Source organism: Vanacampus margaritifer, chromosome 19 (assembly GCF_051991255.1).
Source record: "Vanacampus margaritifer isolate UIUO_Vmar chromosome 19, RoL_Vmar_1.0, whole genome shotgun sequence".
In the NCBI taxonomy this organism is placed as follows: domain Eukaryota; kingdom Metazoa; phylum Chordata; class Actinopteri; order Syngnathiformes; family Syngnathidae; genus Vanacampus; species Vanacampus margaritifer.
In genome coordinates, this window is record NC_135450.1 from 12,529,240 (window position 1) to 12,547,322 (window position 18,083).

At 38.7% G+C, this 18,083-nt stretch overlaps 2 protein-coding genes across 2 annotated transcripts; one reads left to right on the forward strand and one right to left on the reverse strand.

Annotated features, from left to right (window-relative positions):
• Positions 1-267: 267 nt before the first annotated feature.
• Positions 268-8,365, reverse strand: dtl (denticleless E3 ubiquitin protein ligase adapter). The gene is made up of 15 exons (XM_077552765.1): positions 8,141-8,365; positions 7,554-7,691; positions 7,378-7,470; positions 7,248-7,309; positions 7,031-7,151; positions 6,828-6,893; positions 6,638-6,753; positions 6,485-6,558; positions 6,289-6,395; positions 6,100-6,204; positions 5,230-5,342; positions 5,047-5,136; positions 4,837-4,960; positions 3,017-3,633; positions 268-1,360 (listed from the first exon to the last, which is right to left on the reverse strand). The coding sequence occupies exons 1-15, from the start codon at positions 8,190-8,192 to the stop codon at positions 1,295-1,297; spliced, it is 1,944 nt and encodes a 647-aa protein (XP_077408891.1). The 5' UTR covers positions 8,193-8,365; the 3' UTR covers positions 268-1,294.
• Positions 8,366-8,785: 420 nt separating this feature from the next.
• Positions 8,786-17,580, forward strand: ints7 (integrator complex subunit 7). The gene is made up of 20 exons (XM_077552709.1): positions 8,786-8,978; positions 9,139-9,268; positions 9,394-9,540; positions 9,749-9,886; positions 10,039-10,085; positions 10,217-10,416; positions 10,498-10,620; positions 10,828-10,945; positions 11,046-11,174; positions 11,275-11,372; positions 11,843-12,082; positions 12,955-13,092; positions 13,518-13,724; positions 13,961-14,155; positions 15,311-15,414; positions 15,703-15,771; positions 16,108-16,240; positions 16,319-16,417; positions 16,815-17,003; positions 17,224-17,580. Exons 1-20 carry the CDS (start codon positions 8,885-8,887, stop codon positions 17,503-17,505), a joined length of 2,880 nt encoding a protein of 959 aa, XP_077408835.1. The 5' UTR covers positions 8,786-8,884; the 3' UTR covers positions 17,506-17,580.
• The last annotated feature ends 503 nt before the right edge of the window (positions 17,581-18,083 follow it).

The window sequence follows — 18,083 nt, forward strand, 5'->3', positions numbered from 1 at the left end:
AGCGGACCCTTAACACGTGACACGTGGAAACAAATACAGTAGGGACAGTAGATTTCATTGCAGCGAGACATGAAAACATGATCATCTTTAAATATTTTCTACTATTATTCTTGCATTTACATTGAAATTTAATTTAAAAACAAAAATAAATTGTATTTATTGTAACACTGTTCGGTTCAGTTGCAGCGTTGCGCGACCATTTTAGATTGACGTTACTACCAACCAATCAAGGAAGATATTGTGAAAAACAGGAAACTTTTTAACCAATTGAATTGTAAAAGATTTAATTTGTGACACTGTGAAAACGAATTAGTAGCCACAGGCAACAGTACTCTGCAAGTAGTTCAGATTATTTCACAAAATTATTGTTATAGTCCATTATCACATCAGTTTAAATGTATAAAAAAAAAAAAAAAAAGTTAAAACAAAATTACAACTGTTATTATGCACATTCATCTGCACCATTTAGGAAGTTTTACCACAATTATTATTATTTTTTTTCATATTTATAAAAGTAGTAAAATAAAATTAAGGATTCATTTTTGAAAATCAATTTGAAGCATCACCTGGCACCGTGATGTTCATATCATGAGGAATAAAAAAATAAAATAAAAATCAAATATCTTTCTGTCACCCACATGGGTAGTTGATGGGTTGGAGCATAACACCTGATTCTAAAAAACACAAAGCCAAGAACATCATTTACACTCTTAAAAATATTTTCATTTTCATAAAAATCTGCCCACTCAACTGCGTCACAAGCAAACCATACAACAATCACTTGCTGTTTTGTACATATTAACAACTGGAGCATTAGCTCCAGAATGAAAAAAAAACAAACAAAAATAGTGAACAGATCAGAGCTAATGTGCTTTAAACATTGAGTTCAACGTTTATAGAAGGACTCCAAGACCAACTGAATAATTCTACATTTAACTTTTATACTTCATGGGACATGCTGTTTATTCAGATATCAAAAGTCTAAAGGTTTTTGCTTCAACAAGCTGATAAAATTGAGTAAGTTATGTCAAATAGCCTCCTAAATGTAGCATGCTGGAGTAAAAGAATTACTCATTAAAAAAAATCCACTACAAACTTGTCAGTCAGCAACTCTGCACAGTATCAAAAACGTTAAGGAGGCACTAACAAACTATGCCCCAATAAATATAAAATAGTCAAATGTGTTAAGGAAAACATTTCACTGATTAATGGTACAGTACAAAACAGTTTGTTGGCTCCAGTTAAAACGACCTATAACACAGTATCACAAACAGAAACTAATTGATGTTGACGGTCACTCTGTGGGTCTCCTCGTGAAATAGGACGAGATTTTTTTCATGTTCTGCTGTGCGCGCCAAGTCTGAAAAAAGTAGATTAGAGAAAAGGTTATACTCTACTACAGTTGTCGTTTCATCTGTAGCTTACTCCATGGTCTGCAAATTTCTATTTCTTCCTAATAGTGACTCTTGATGAAGTGGCAAGACAGCTGAGCGTGATTTTCTCGACTGGCAACATATTCAGAATGCCTTAATCGTGATGGCCGGCCTTAACAGCAGGAAGCAACTAAAATAAATGGCTCCCTTTTGTGTCTTAGGAAGTGCAAGTTAAACTACTGTGTCATGTCAGTGTGCTGGTTCTAAGTCCTTAATTGGTGGAGTCTGGTACAAAGCCTGGACCTTTCTATACAAACCCAGACTTAATTTGATCTCATTTGGACTAATGTTTGTAATTTACTGCAGTAATTGCAAGCATCCAGGAATAGCTTGTGATTCAGCCAACCAAAGTCCTTCTTGTTCAACATGAAACTCAACGATAAATATATTATATATATATATATATATATACACACACAGTGAGGGACAAAAACTGAACTGAAGGACTGAATTGTTCAAAATGTACATCTGCCTCACAGTTCTCAGGCTAGGGGTTCAAATTCCTCCCACATTCCACATGCATGGTGACAATGACGACAGACAGTATAGAAAACGAATGGGTGCTATACATTATGCAGGGTCGGACATTAACCGTGACCCCAAAGTTCACTGATACTGGCCCAGCTGGGCCACCAGTACAACTTTCATAAATAAATGGGATGAAAACAACACTTTTTTTTTTTTTAAAGGGGAAGTCAACCCAATTTTTTGACAATGTTCTATGCAACCAAATTGGTCTAAATATGGTATTCTTGTTAATATTGCGTCAGTGGAATATGAGTTAAGCAGCAAAACCCAGCCGTTTTTATCTATCTCAGGGGGCAGCCATTTTGGTACTTTGACCTAAGATGACATCAGGTAACAACCAATTACAGCGCAGCTTCAGACAACAGGTGAGCTCTGATTGGTTGTTGCCTGAGCCCCTGAGCAACATTGATGTCATTTTCAGTCGACAGCAAGTGGCAAAATGGCCGTCCCCAGAGATGATCATAACTCATACTCCAAAAATGTAATATTACTAACTACTGAGATCACATGTAACACATTATTGTCGACAAATGTTTAAGGTTGACTTCCACTTTAAATATCCAATAATCAATATTTTGAGTTTTAGCCGCTTAAATTAATCAATTAGTTTCCCAATCATTTTTTTTTTAAACCAGCAAGCATTTTTGGCCACTTAGTCGACACGCTTCACTATTCCACATTCCACAGGTAGGCCTACATACAGTATATAATTCGGAATTTTATTAGGTATTGTTTTAAATCAGGGCTACTGCCAGATACAAGCACATCTTAAAAACAACATTTGTGTTCCCTCGTTTTCCGCTGGGGTTCGGTTCCAAAAAATATCCGCAATAAATGGAATCCACGAAGTAGTTAGCTTTACGTTTTAAATTTGTTATAAATGTTTTAAGGCTCGAAAACCTCTCACCACACACTCATAAATTTTATAAAATAGTTACATTATTGTAAAAAAAAACCATGCAAAATTGCACTAAAGAAAAATCCGCGAAACAAACGAGGCTGCGAAAAGTGAACCGTGTTATAGCGAGGGAACACTGTTTTGCGATTGTGCTTACCGGTGAAGCTGGCGTCTTGCTTGCTTGTTTCTTTGCAGCACTTGGGCTTCCTCTCATCTTTTGGCCCATCGCTGACAGCCAATCTGTCATCCCAGGGCAGTAGTTCTCCTTGCCAGTCTGTCTCGATGACGCTCGCTCTTCCTCAAAACGATTGTCTGTCTGTAGCGGACCCTCCTGAGCTGAGCAAGAGATGCCAGCTTGCGCCCGGCTCCTTTTGGCAACATGGTAGAGTTCTGAGACGCAGTCGCGCGGCTTTGCGCCCTCACATTCATCAGTTGAGCCGTTGGCAGTCTCGAGCCTGCGTTTGGCTCGTGGTGCCGTTGCGGACGGGAAGCCCGCTGAGCTCTGAGAACACGGACTCAGGACTTTACACAGCGGAGGGCTCTTCTGGCTTGGAGATCCTTGTCTCGGGGATAGCCATGATTTGATGGAACGTGGTGTTCTCTGACAATTGGCTGCTTTGGCTTGCTGAGAATGTACGGGTGATGTGGTGCTTGAGGATAGAGGTAAGGCGGCGCCACTCGGAGCGCAGGAGGCGAGACGCGGGGAGGCCAGCCTGCCAATGCTCTCGGCACTCTGTTCCTTAGCAGGGGTTGTCTCGGTGGGATTTGAAGTTTCTGAAAATACAACAAGACCCAATTAACTTATTCACTGCCATTGACGGGTATAAACGTCAAAAATTCATTTTTACTATTTCTATTAGTTTAACATTTTTTTCCACTTTTGTTAACAAGAGTATGAAAAGCTAGAATTGATATAAAATTTGTGATTAATCGCAAGTTGACTAGTGAAGTCATGCAATTAATTACAATAAAAAACCTGCCTGACGCCCCGAATTTTAACCTTCTTTTTTTTTTAATTCATTTACTGACACTGAGGGCTATAAATGTCAAAAATTCATTTAAACTATTTCTTTAGTTTAACATTTTTTTCCCCACTTTTGTTTTTATTGTACATTTAAACCGATATAAAATTTGTGATTAATCGTGAGTTAACTAGTGAAGTCATGCGATTAAGATAAAAAAAACTTTAATTGCCTGACGCCCCTAATTTTAATAATTTCTTTTTTTTATTCATTTACTGACATTGAGGGCTATAAACGTCAAAAATTCATTTAAACTATTTCTTTAGTTTAACATTTTTTTCCCCACTTTTGTTTTTATTGTACATTTAAACCGATATAAAATTTGTGATTAATCGTGAGTTAACTAGTGAAGTCATGCGATTAATTAAGATAAAAAACTTTAATTGCCTGACGCCCCGAATTTTAATATTTTCTTTTTTTTATTCATTTACTGTCATTGAGGGCTATAAACGTCAAAAATTCATTTAAACTATTTCTTTAGTTTAACATTTTTTTCCCCACTTTTGTTTTTATTGTACATTTAAACCGATATAAAATTTGTGATTAATCATGAGTTAACTAGTGAAGTCATGCGATTAATTAAGATAAAAAACTTTAATTGCCTGACGCCCCGAATTTTAATATTTTCTTTTTTTTTTATTCATTTACTGACATTGATGGCTATAAACGTCAAAAATTCATTTAAACTATTTCTTTAGTTTAACATTTTTTTCCCCACTTTTGTTTTCATTGTACATTTAAACCGATATAAAATTTGTGATTAATCGTGAGTTAACTAGTGAAGTCATGCGATTAATGACAATTAAAAAAATGTAATCGCCTCTTGCCCCTCATTTTTAATAATCTTTTTTTTTAAACAAATTTATAGCAGTGAATGGGTTAAGATTTGGCAAACTATACTGCGCTAAAACAGCTGTATGGTAATTAAACAGATGTTGACAAAGATTGTCCTTACTGCGTGGACTCTTAGGACGTGCCCAGCCAACGAGATTGGCCTCTCCCACTGATGACTGCGCGCCGTCCATTTCACGGTGAAGGCGCCAGATGCGTACAGTGTGGTCATCAGAGCAAGAAGCGATCTGCCATGAGAAGACAGAATTTAATTATTATTTTTTTTTTTAAATAGAACAAAGGAAATTCATTTTATGTCAAGTTTAATGCTGACCTTAGTGAAGTCTGTTGGGCACCATGCAACAGATGTCACTTCCTCACCATGGCCTTGAAGTGTCATGGGAGCATGTGTAGGATCAGAGATCTGGAATAGACAAATATTTACAGGTAATCATTTAGAATCACAGTAAATAAATAGTAATTTTCCCTTTTTTTTTTTAACAAAATAAATATGTACCTTCCAAATGTATGTGTGGTTATCACTTGAACCACTGGCCAAGAACTGGTCATTTGGGCTAATTGTGGACTTGATGTAAAAAGATGAGTTTTGGTGGCCACCGAACACTGCCTCTGTAGGTGATAACATACTGGAATGAGTAACAAAAACATGATTGCAATCCAAAATGATTTAGCAACTTCAGCAGCGACTGTTCAAATAAAGTATCATTTTTAAACTGTGCATGTGTTGTAACGAATTTCATAACAAGTCAGTCTTGCAAACGGACCCTGTCGACATCACGACCAAGATAAGACTGCGGTGAAAACTCGCAAGTCAAATGGCACTGAATGGACAACATTTTTGAGAAATGATGCGACTAAAGTCGGACGAGTTCAAACTGAGACTTCAAATGAAGTTATTTTTGGTGACTTACTCAAAAAAAACAAAAACAGCCTGACCTCAAAAGCAGAACGTGGGTGGATAAAATGGCAAATATAATATTACAAAGTCTTCTCTCATTCACAAAAGTACCCAACAAGGTTATTTTAGTTAACTAAAAATTTTTAAATAATTACTGTGTTTTTTTTTGTTTTTTTTTATCTTGCACATAAGACATAAAAAAAAAAAAAAAAAAAACTAAAATGAAGCATTAAAAAAAAATAAAAATTAAATAAATAACAAGCCCACTCAGAAAATTAATTAAAACTAAATAAAAAACAAAACTCAAAATGTAATAAAAATTAACTAGCAAAAAGCCCTAAGTGCCCTCTTGCGTTACTCCATATAGTTTATAGCGCCATCTAGTGATAAGTACTGGTATTAAAAAAAAACGTCCTTCCCCCCCATGTTGTATATCAATACACATTTTAAGTGTAGATGTTGATTTACCTGGTGTAGTTTTTATCCCACTGACATTGAACATGTAAATATTGTCATCAGTGCAGTTGCACATGACATTTGACCTCGTGGAGTCCAGCACAAGCCCAGAATAACCTGGCATACAAGCAAAACAATATGAATTTCACTGTCACTTGAATCGAAGTTCATGTGAGCATTAGTCAAAAGTGCACAACTAACCAAGACGCACGCGCATGGAAGAACCAGGATACGGGTACGTCTGCAAGGCCACAGGGTCGTGATGGTGTGCAGTGTAGTTTTTCCTCAGGTCCCACATCTTAACAAACCTTTTAGGATCAATAAGATGAACACGATTTAGTGAAACTCATTTAGTGAAGTTAAATATCATGGAAGCATATGACGGGGCGCATCTAACCCATCAACTGCCCCTGAGGAGATGAGCGTGTGCTGATCTTGAAATAAGACAACAGTGACGCTCTGCTGGGTGTCCTGCAAAACACGGGAAGGTCTGAATTCCCGCAGCATGAGACTCTATTTGCTTGAACACATTTTCGTCGAGGAAACTCACCACACTGGGAGCCATGCCACGGATGCTGAGTCGTCTCTTCTTTATTTTTGATAGGGAGTTGGTCTCTGCTTTGTTATGAGCGCCGTGGATTTGTTTAACTGGTTTGTAGAAACCATCTGTGAAAAGTACAAATTATGAGACATTGTTATTAGTCAAATTTAGGGCGTGTTATATCAAATGTAAATTGTACCTTTTTTACTGCATCTGGTATCCCACACCAAAATATTTCCATCTCTCGCACCAGTACAAAACACAGCTGTGAAAAGATAACGGCAATATCATATGAAAAGATTTGTATTTGCAAACATAATTATGGTTATCCGTCCATTTCCTTTATTACTTATCCTCGCTAACATCACAGGTGAGTTGATTTGGTCGTAGATTAAGTTATACCTTTGTCCTCTGAAGTGAATGCAACTGATTTCAGGCTGCAGAGGTGGCCCTTGAAACTGCCCAACAGCTCGCCCGACTTCACATCCCACAACCTGGCCATCTGGTCGCCTGCAGCAGTCACCTAAAGGTGGACACATGACATTAAAATAAATGAGAAAAACAAAGTTTGTGGTTTTTTTTTTTACACCATAAAGGATTACTATGGACTATATCTTACCAATTGAGACTCCCCAGGCACCCACGCTATGTCAAACACAGCATTCTCATGAGCCAGCCATTCTACAAAGATACACAGAGTTAGCATCTTCTATTCCCAAATAATAAAATGAACATGCGTCATGATGCACCTCTCAGAAGTGGATTTCCTCGCCCCTCTGTGTTGTAAATCCTAACAATGCCTTCTTCATTTGCCACAGCCAGAATATCCTGAATCGCCCTTGCTGTGAGAACATTTACACGGCCTGGCGTCAAATTTATGATAACACACACTTGGCCATCTGATGGTGAATTTTAAGTGCTCTACCAGAGGAGAAGGATAACCCAAACGGGGGCACGGAATCGCCGAGGTTGCCGTAGGAGATGTGTTCATCGTGGCGAACACACTGGTAGCCTTCCAGGAGGGAGCTCAGAGGATACTTGGTCCAGGGATGCGCAGGTAATGCTGGGCAGATCAAGGCATAGAAATATCATTTTGGTGTTACTTTTTGAAGTCAACTTGACAACTGCTACGCTGTCAAAATGGCTACGGTAAATGCAAATCAATCTTATCAACTCACGTGTTTACTGGTCACTGCACTAGGGCAACTATTCGATGGCAAATATCATAATAATGTTCGATTGCAAACGTTTTATGTCACAACTTTAACCAAATAGAGGAGTCCATTAGTCCAATCAATACGTTAGTTGTACTTTGGTCAAGTCAGTTCCTGAAGTTGTAGGAAAATAGTGTAACTAATTCAAAGCACGACCACAGACAAGTAAAAGACCAATGTTAAATGGTAAAGACAGTAAATTCATGGACAAATCAGTTGTTTTTAGTTTTAACTGACGCTTAACTCGAGTGAAATAGCAAATAATTGTTCCTGTCAAAAAATGGATATTATGTCTTACCATTCTGCCGTTGTCTGCCTAGGCGATTGTCAATAACTGAACGAAAAAGCATCCCTGTGCTTCAATGGGAGCCGATCAGATGATTCTAAAATATATTTATGTATTTATTATACTGCAAAATTGGTAAGGTCCTTATAAGATGGTGGTTCGCGCTATTAACGTGGCTGTTCTTTCCCGCGAACTGACCGTCTGAACGCAGGGACTGAATTCCGCGCTAAACCAGCATTCAGCGCCACCATTGGTCCGTACAGCCACTTCTGCTCCGGGGGAACTTCCAGTTCCGCTTTCTGTGCGCCACTTGACTTTAAAAAATAAAACTCAACGTTTGAGATTTCCAAAATGTAAATAAATGCTATTTGATTATTATTATTATTTTCATGAACTGTTTCTAGTTGAAGTAACAAAGAGTCGAATTTAAACCCGTTTCTAAGATTATTGTAATTAAACATTGTTTACTTTCGGTGGATTTCTCTTTTATTGGAATGCGTGTAGGTTTGAAATAAGATTGAATGAGAAACGCCCACTTGGATAAGCAATGACATTTTCTATAGAAAATGACAGCGAAAAATATAATTTGTTTAGAGCAGCATATAAATAAACGGGCGGGTAGTTGTATTTTATTGTGATAATGCAATGGATAGAGGATCTGTCGCGTCTACATCCGGTTTAAATATGACCGCAAAATAAAATGTGCTCATGTTTATGCCTTCAAATGTGAAATATTAAAACGGAAAAGAACGAAAAATGTCTCTCTCAACAGCGCGTTCGTTCCTTTCGGAGGCCTGCTATGGCGAGCAAGAACTTGACGCCAATTCCGCACTCTTGGAGCTTGACAAAGGTGCCGACATGCTAGCCTGCTAACGAATTAGCATAGCTTCCTGCTCTTATTGATTGCAGCAAAAAAAGCAGGACATGTCTTAATCCGTATGATGATATTGTTGTGATTGTAGGACATTAGCATGTCTTGTTTTCACTTATCGAATGTGTTTTTATTTCAGGGCTGCGGTCGGGAAAGCCCGGAGAGCAGTGTGAAGCTGTTGTGCTCTTCCCAAAACTCTTCCTCAAGTACCCCTTTCCTATCCTCATTAACTCTGCGTTTCTGAAACTCGCAGACATATTTAGATTGGGGTATGGCTGATCAATATGGATTATATATTAATTATTGTCAAATGATCTGTAACTCATAGTTGAGGATAGTGGGCTTAAAACAAGAATGGACACATATTAATACAAGATTGTTTTTCTGATTATAGGAACAACTTCCTTCGCCTCTGTGTACTGAAAGTAACACAACAGAGTGAAAAACACCTGGAAAAAATCCTCAATGTGGACGAATTTGTCAAAAGGGTGTTTTCCGTCATCCATAGCAATGACCCCGTCGCTCGAGCCATTACTTTGAGGTAATCTATATTGGACATGTTGATTAGGAAATAACGGTTTATTTGGTTGATTCAAATTGTATTTGTTTTAATTATCGTCTTCTATGTTTTATGTACGGCACTTTGTCACAGCTGTAGCTGCTGTTAAAATGCTATATAAATAAATGAAAAATCCTGCACTGATATAGAAGCAATGGTCATTTACCATTATGTATTTTATTCCCATCAGGATGCTTGGCAGTTTGGCCTCCATCATCCCAGAGAGGAAAAACGCCCACCACAGTATTCGCCAGAGTCTCGACTCGCATGACAACGTGGAAGTGGAAGCTGCTATATTTGCTGCAGCCAGCTTTTCTGCACAGTCAAAGTAAGGACTGCATACATAATTGCTGGGGGTATTTGGTTTCCGACAGTTACACGATTTTGTACTCAAGTTGGAATCCACACCAAAGCAGTAGTGAAGTCTTACAGCAGCTGCGGAAAGTAGTTCATTATTTTACTGCTTATTACTATTTTCAGAGTCTTTGCAGCTGGGATTTGCAACAAAGTCAGCGAGATGATTCAAGGTAATACTACAGTATTGAGAATTCTCGAAACGGTAGTTAACACCAATTCCAATCATTTTCTTTCTGCAAAAAGTAGCACCTGCAACATGTGTGATATTCTTTTTTTAGAAGTCTCATTTCTTTGCCTTAAGGTTTGGAGACCCCCGTTGACCTGAAACTGAAGTTGATCCCCATGCTGCAACACATGCACCATGATGCTAGTTTGGCATCCAGCAGTCGTGAACTTTTACAAAACCTGGTCACCTCTTACCCTTCCACGCCCATGGTCATTGTGACCCTGCACACCTTCACTCAGCTCGCCGCCTCCTCCCTGATTGACATACCCAAGCAGGTTGTGCCTTTTGGATAAAAGTACCATTTTTTTCATAATGTTTTTTTTTTTTTTAAACGTCTTTTTATTTGGATCCTATAGTTGCAGCTCCTCCTTCAATACCTGAAGGATGACCCACGGAAAGCTGTCAAGAGGCTGGCGATTAATGATCTAAAGCTTCTCGCTAAAAAAGCTCCTCATCTTTGGATAAGGGAAAACACTCAGGTACTGGTTTAGCTTTGGGCAATAGTCTTCATTTTTGTTATGAGTGTAATGGTATAAACTTCACATGATATATATATTTTTTAAATCAGAGTTTATTTATTATGATTATTCGGTCACCTGTTGCAGCAGTTTAACTTGGAGTTTAAGTCATGGTTTATTGTCCAAACTGTGTTGTAAACATGATTGGATTTTCATTTTCACTCGCAGACGCTGTGTGAGTGTGCACTGAGCAGCCCTTACGTTAGTTTGAAGCTGGGCATGTTAGCTGTGCTCTCCACCCTCTCTGAAACAATTGCACTTAAGCAGTACTTCACTCATACAACAGGTATGAGCCTTTCTGTATTTTTTATTATTATTATTATTACGCAATTGATTTGCGCTAAACTGCTAATTGCATCATATTAATCCAAAAACATTTTCTTCAGTGTCCGCTCCCCCGCGAATCACTGACCTGGTGAAATTGGCACAGGAGTGCTGTTACCATAGCAACCTGGCTGTCGCTGCTCATGGAGTCATTGTGCTCTCCAACATTGTCATTTCCTGTCCAGAAAAAGGTATAGGTTAGATGTCCACTGACATATTGACACTTATTGTGCCAGCTCCTTTCAAGCGCCTCCTTCTCAGTTATATTTGTGTATGTGTGTATATCCTCAGATATTGCTCATCTGGAGCAGGATACAGTATTAGGGCAGGAGTCTCTGCTGATGCTTTGCAGTCAGGATGGCAGCCCCAGTGCCCAGGCTACACTTAAAGTAAGACAACACAGTGTCGGCATTAATTTGCTAAGGACAAACTAGCTTTCTATTTAATCCTGCAAAGTCATCTTAACTCTTTGACTGCCAGACGTTTTCAGAAATGGGATGCCGTGGGTGCCAGCCGATTTAAGCATTTTTGACTGATCTTTCAAGGTCCACAGAAAATGATGTGTTTGGACTATGGAAACACAAATACTACCAAATGAAAGATTGGACTCTCATCTTTCATCATAAAAAAAAGTTTGTTTCTACCTTATTCCGTTTTTCAGTAATCAACAATAAAAAATGGTTAATTTCACCTGTGTTTTGAAAAAAACATATTTTAACGTCTTTGGCAGTCCTCCATAGGATTTTACTAAACTTTATTTAACGTTTTTGGCAGTCAAAGAGTTAATGATTGGTTGAGTCCTCATGATGTCCTAAATAGTTTCAAGTTTGCTTACAATTTTCCAATTCTTTCACGTTAGACCACCCTCACCTCATTAGTCAAGCTGCTGAAGTGTCGACCACACCTGAGCCAATCCGCCGTGGAGTTCCTGCTGGGTCAGCTCCACTTGTCCTGCGACTCCTCTCGCGTTCTCATGTGCCACACTCTGTCAGCCATCGCCACTCATCTGCCAGTGCTCGGAGACAGCATGCTGGGAGATCTGGTGGACCTCTACCGGGTGGCCAGTCACTCGTCCACCGACAAACAGCAGGAGCTTCTGGTGAGAAAAGTGCACACTCATAACATTTTAAATGTCATTTTTGTGTGTATTGACACTTCAACCAACGCTAGCTACTCCGCCGCTAACATGCATTTTTATTAAAGACAATACAGCACATTGAAAGTCCTTAAAACACAAGAAAATAAGTTATAAACTTCCTGAAAAGCACTTGGGCAGTCATTATTCCAAGTTCCAAAATATCACATGCCACTCGGTTTTAGGTGTTCATTGCTTAACCAGTAGAGGGCGGTCATGCACTAAATGTGCCTAGAAGAAGACAGGAACAAGAAGTTATTAGCCTCATGTAGCTAACAGGTAGCTTTACCCTTGTTTACTCATGGAATAATGTTGAAGCATCATCTAGGAGTTACTTTTAAGACACTATTATATGTGTAATGTTGATATAATGAGGTACAGTATATGTGAACTAAACGGTAGTTAGTGTTTGTTCAACTTAAGTGGTTATCGATGGTTATCGGTTATCGCTAATGCTAATCGCGATTGCTCACCGTTTAGCATAGGCTAATTTTGTTGGTGTTTAATCATGCTAATGTATAGGAGATAATAAATTATGAGTACTTAAATCCACTCAATTCAACTTGCGTCTAACCTTAGTAGATTAACAAAAATAATAATAATAATCACGGGGGGAAGACGGAATTACTTGATTATTCAATAGGATAATCTATTTTATAAAGATTTGATAGTGACAGAACTACAGATAGGTGTGAATAGGTGAGTTTTTCACCAAATATTTGTTGGTTTCCACAAAAAGAAATTGCTTAGTGAATTATAAGTCACAAAAGATTCATGCTACACTATTGCTCCTTCTGTCCCTCATTTTTCTTCCCATCTTCTATGATCCCGCTCAGGTTTCTTTGGCAACTGTGATTTTTGTCGCCAGCCAGTCATCACTGTCAGCCGAAGTAAAAACAGTCATCAAACAGCAGCTTGAGAACGTCGCCAATGGTTGGACCGTCTACCGGATCGCTCGGCAGGCTTCCCGCATGGTAATCATGGACTTTACTCATCACGTTTTATTGATCGTGAAGCAGTTCTAGCAAATGGTTTTGTGCTTTACAGTGGAAGTGACAAGTGTTTGTTTTTTTTACGTCTTATGTCAAGTATGAGACTTTTTTTTTTTTTTACTTTTGTATTCTTGGCGAAGAGAGCCGCTGCCCTGCACTGCCATCAACAGGCCACTAATTGAACAGCAGGCAACCGACATAAGGACAGTTTTGTCTGAAGTCACAGAGGAGGCATTATAAGAGTGTTTCAATGTCACTGACTGGTTCCACTACATAATTAGCATAATCAAATAAAGTTGAATTATATGTGTACCTGTAAAGGGAAATGCAGTCATCACAATGTTAAACGTTTTACTGCTACGTAGAGCTTTGCGTGGTTGCATGAAAGTGTTCTCTTGATCGCGCAGGGGTGCCACGAGTTCTCCAGCGAGCTCTACCAGAGTCTGCGAACCCGCGTGGCGTCGGAGCACTTCTACTTCTGGCTCAACAGCCTCAAGGAGTTCTCCCAGGCCGAACAGTGCCTGACACACATGGAGGACGGAGACTACAGCGGAGCCATGAGCGCCATTGCTGAGGCCCTGCGCTCCTACCAAAAGGGCATCGCCTCCCTCACAGTCAGTTAACCGTCAGGCATCTGGCCGCCATTAAACATTTATTTCACTAACTCCATCACCGGTGACAGATGCTCCCGGCTGATGATTCCCGTGATAGTCTCGGTGTTGGATCGGATCTCGCACAGCCTGTTAGCGGATTAATGTGCATAATACCTGCCTGTATCTTGTCAATTCATCTCGAGACATGCGCGACTGCGGCGTTAATGTAAGGTTATGTGATTAATCCTCCCCTCTAGGCAGCCAGCACGCCTCTAAATCCACTTACATTCCAGTGCGAGTTCATCAAGCTGCGCATCGACAACCTGCAAGCGCTGTCCCAGCTCATTTGCACCTGCAACAGCCTCAAGACAAGCCCGCCTCCCGCCGTCGCCACCTCCCTCGCCCTGAGCACGGGTCACGACCTGCAGAGCTGCGGGCGCATCTCGCTACAGGTAAAAAACGTGCAAAGACCAGGGTTATTTTACAAAATCACTCAAACTACAATTCAAAAATCATTTTTGTTGATAAAATAAAATAAAAAATGCTTTTTTTTTTTCTTTTTTTTTTTTAAAAAGGAAATTAACTAAAACTTTAAATTATAGCGAAAATGTCCTTCATTTTCGTCTTTGGTAATTATTTTAATGCACGGGCCTTTGGGATTGATCTTAAATGTGACTTTAAGTATGTTTATTTTGATATTAACCAGAATAAGGACGTTTGAAAGTGTGTCGCACAGAAGTGACATCATCTAGCAGCAGCCAATAGAAAAGCAGCTTTAGATGCTGTCGCTCCCTATGTAACAATTTTGCGTGCTTGACTTATGGCTCCATTGGTTTGCCTCGCCTTCCTTTTCATTTAGCTCAGTCAAAACGCAATGCTAGGTAAGAAATGCGTTGCTTTTTTTCCCATTTTACTATTATTAAATCTTGCACACAAGTAATACACAGCATTTGTTAAATGATAAAAACTAATACTAAAACTAAGCTTTTTTTTAAAAAATAACTAAAACTAATAAAAACTAACAGAGCCGACCTGAAAATGAATTAAAACTATCCAAATTTAAAAAACTCAAAACCAAATAAAAACTGAATTATAATGAAAATTCCAAAACAATAATAACCCTTAATAATAATGTGCACGTCGTAATTATCAGTTGATTAATTTGTGTAGAAAGAAAGCCGGGATGGGCAAAGTATGACCCACTGACAATTTACATTATCAAGACTCCTGTAATATTTGTTGAAATAATTTAGTTTTTTCCTTTAAAATTATATGTTTAAATTTTTTTTTTAATTCATTTATAGTATGAACTAATTGGTTAATAGGTTGTAAAATAATACAGTATCAGTAAATAAAAAGATTTATATAAATGTAATTTTACTTTAATATAATAATTGCTAGATTAATTAGCATGTCCTCATTAGCTACCTTTTATAAGGATAAGCGGAATGGATAAATACTAAAATTAGAAAAATTAGAATGAATTATCTTAATATTAACGTGCTATTTTACATGATTAAAAAAAAAAAAAAAAAAAACTTGGCCCATCTGTCTGTTTAAAAAAAAATAAAAATAAAAATCAATCACTGTATTTCTCCGCTTTTCAGATGAAAGTGTGCATGGACGAGTTCAAAAGTCTGGCCGCCCGCTATGCTGAGTTACACCAGTCATCGTTTGACGCCGACTGCGCCACTCTTCGAAATGTGGAGCTGTATCCTATTACCAGGAATGCACCGATGCCGGTTTCGGTATTGCTGGCAATTGCCAATACTTTTTTCAGTCGTAGTTGTACTTAAAAAAAAATAAAAAGGTCCAATACAACTTTACTAGCCTGACACTTAACGTAGGAGCAGATGAAGTGCTCAAATAAATATTTGTACTTGGGGGGGGGGGGGGGGGACATCGGTGCATTCACTTTGATCCTCCGTCTTCGCACCTTGTGACTGATGTTCTCTGCCGTGATGTTTTTTTGGTTTTGTTTTCTTAACTGCCTGGTTAGACAACAACAGAGTTGTCTGCTTGTCTCTCATGTGATTGAGGCTCTGATATTGGACCCGCAGGCCGTCAGGTAAGCCCCGCCTCCACGAGAGATTTATGCTCCAATATACAGCAGTAATACATTTTTAATAGAATTTGCAACGCATTCCATAGCGACGCGTTGCCGACTGCTATTTAGTCAAACATCTTTTGCTTCCATTTTTTTTTTCCTGACCTCCACTGCCCTGATATTTGAGAAGATGAGTCATTTCCATGCGGTGCCTTGTTGGAGACGCATCCGTAAAATGTCAACTTAGTTTATATGCATGCTAATGAGTTTGCACTATGTTGCGTAAATACATGAAAACATTGCATAAAATCAGATAACAACTGATCACTTTGCTCTCTGTGTGTGTACGTCGTGTAGTTACCAGGAGTACGGCCCTCTTGGATCGGTTCAGTCAGAGAGTGAATATGAGCGACGGATGATGTCAGTCTTTACACGCGTGCTTGAGGAGGTGGAGGCCCTAAACCAGAAGCATCCACCTGTGTCATACCTGGTAAAAAACAAAAATATATATCTCATGTTATAATTGCTCTGATTATGTCAGATGTAACAATTACTATGTCTTCTTCAGCATACAGGTTGTCTTTGTGACGCCATCATAGCTCTGCTGAAGGTCCCACTGTCTTTCCAGAGATACTTCTTCCAAAAGCTTCAATCCACTAGCATCAAGGTAACGACGGGAGTTTATCCCAATAGACTAGAAAAACACAAGTTATGAACAGATTAAGCCTAAAATAGTGTAACATTGTCTTCTAAAGTTGCATTTCGTCCTACAAATGTTCATTTTTTTCTGTAGTTCAGTTGAAAAAGTGAAAGTCACGTTACTCAGGGCTACTTCCTAATTTCTACATTACAGTAATTTTAAGTTTTTTTTTCTTGCGAAATGTCCTTATTTCTAGAGATTGTGAATTTGACGTTTTCATGAGCGGTAAAATAATCATCAAAAAAAACCATCAAAATAAATCATGAAGTATTTTACTTTGTGTAGTGAATTAATATATTTGATAAAATTCACTTTTGAGTTGTGCTCCTGAAATGAATGACATTTTTTTGTCTTATTTCTCCAGCTTGCCCTCTCTCCATCCCCACGAACACCAAACGAGCCTATCCCGGTGCAGCACAACCAACAGCTGACTCTCAAGGTCGAGGGGGTGGTTCAACACGGTTCCAGCCCAGGACTCTTCAGGAAGATCCAGTCAGTGTGTCTCAATGTCACATCCACTCTCCAGAGCAAGGGACCGGGAGCAGACTATAAGGTATTTATCCTGTCCTTTATATCCGAATCTTGCTGGAAATACTATGTTCCTTCAATTTTCTGTGTATTTTTTTATATGAAAGAAAGCAACAGTGATCGATGCTCTAGTACACTATATTTATTATAATGCATGTTTTAATCTATTTTTATAACTGGGTACAATTTTAAATTGCATAATTCATGAGCATGTTTATCAATCGGACCGATTTGATACCTTTCAGATACCTCTGGACAGTACAACCAATGAGATCAAGCAACGGGTAGAACCCCACAACGACTACTTCAGCACCCAGTTCCTGCTCAATTTTTCCATCCTGGGCACTCACGCTGTAACCGTGGAGGCTTCTGTGGCGGACGAGAGCGGCATCGAATGGAAGACCGGGCCCAAGACCACATTGTCGGTCAAGTCCATGGAGGATCCGTACTCCCAGCAGCTGCGCCACCAAATGCAACAAAACGCAGCTCAGCCTGCAACTCAGAGGAGCGCGTACAGTCGCTTTTAGTTCTTGTTTTTGACGACAGCTACTCACTTGTCTTTATGTACATATTTGTTCCAGTGATTAAAAGACTTGATTTTATTTCTGATGATCGTGTTTGACTGTGTAAAGGACACTATAACTAAATTCCACCCAATGTTCTGTACAGACAGTATGAGGTCCAGGTGAAGATTTTCTGCATAAAAGCCAGTCAACAGATAATGCAAAATTGCTTGGAAATCCATGACCCCTTCTTAATCCACTAATATTTCATGCAGTAATCTCTAGGACATTTTAGTAATGGATGCCTTTGGATTACAGAGTTGTTTTTCACAAAAAGCACCATCAGGGGGCAGACTAATCATGATCATCTGGAAGCAACGTTGCAAAACGTTGTTGCGTTTGTTGATGATTTTTTTTGTGATTGTAGTAATTATCTTTATTCTATTTCGATGCAAATTAAGAAACCCCGTGTAAGATTTTTTTCACGGTTAAAATTTAAGCATGTACTTGCCTTTCAACATTAAACTAACGCCCCTCTTCTGGTGAAGTAATGCAACTGTACTAGTATAAAGCGACCATCGATTTCCTAACAAGATAATAAA

Bases quoted from the DNA above. Each gene is read 5' to 3' on its own strand.
- dtl (XM_077552765.1), bottom strand. From the start codon at position 8,192: ATGCTTTTTCGTTCAGTTATTGACAATCGCCTAGGCAGACAACGGCAG. The intron at 6,205-6,288 runs GTTAGTTGTGCA...CTTGTATGCCAG, and splicing joins TTCCATGCGCGTGCGTCTTG to GTTATTCTGGGCTTGTGCTG. The intron at 3,634-4,836 runs GTAAGGACAATC...TTGTATTTTCAG, and splicing joins ACGTCCTAAGAGTCCACGCA to AAACTTCAAATCCCACCGAG.
- ints7 (XM_077552709.1), top strand. From the start codon at position 8,885: ATGTCTCTCTCAACAGCGCGTTCGTTCCTTTCGGAGGCCTGCTATGGC. The intron at 10,417-10,497 runs GTTGTGCCTTTT...TGGATCCTATAG, and splicing joins TGATTGACATACCCAAGCAG to TTGCAGCTCCTCCTTCAATA. The intron at 13,093-13,517 runs GTAATCATGGAC...TTGATCGCGCAG, and splicing joins CTCGGCAGGCTTCCCGCATG to GGGTGCCACGAGTTCTCCAG.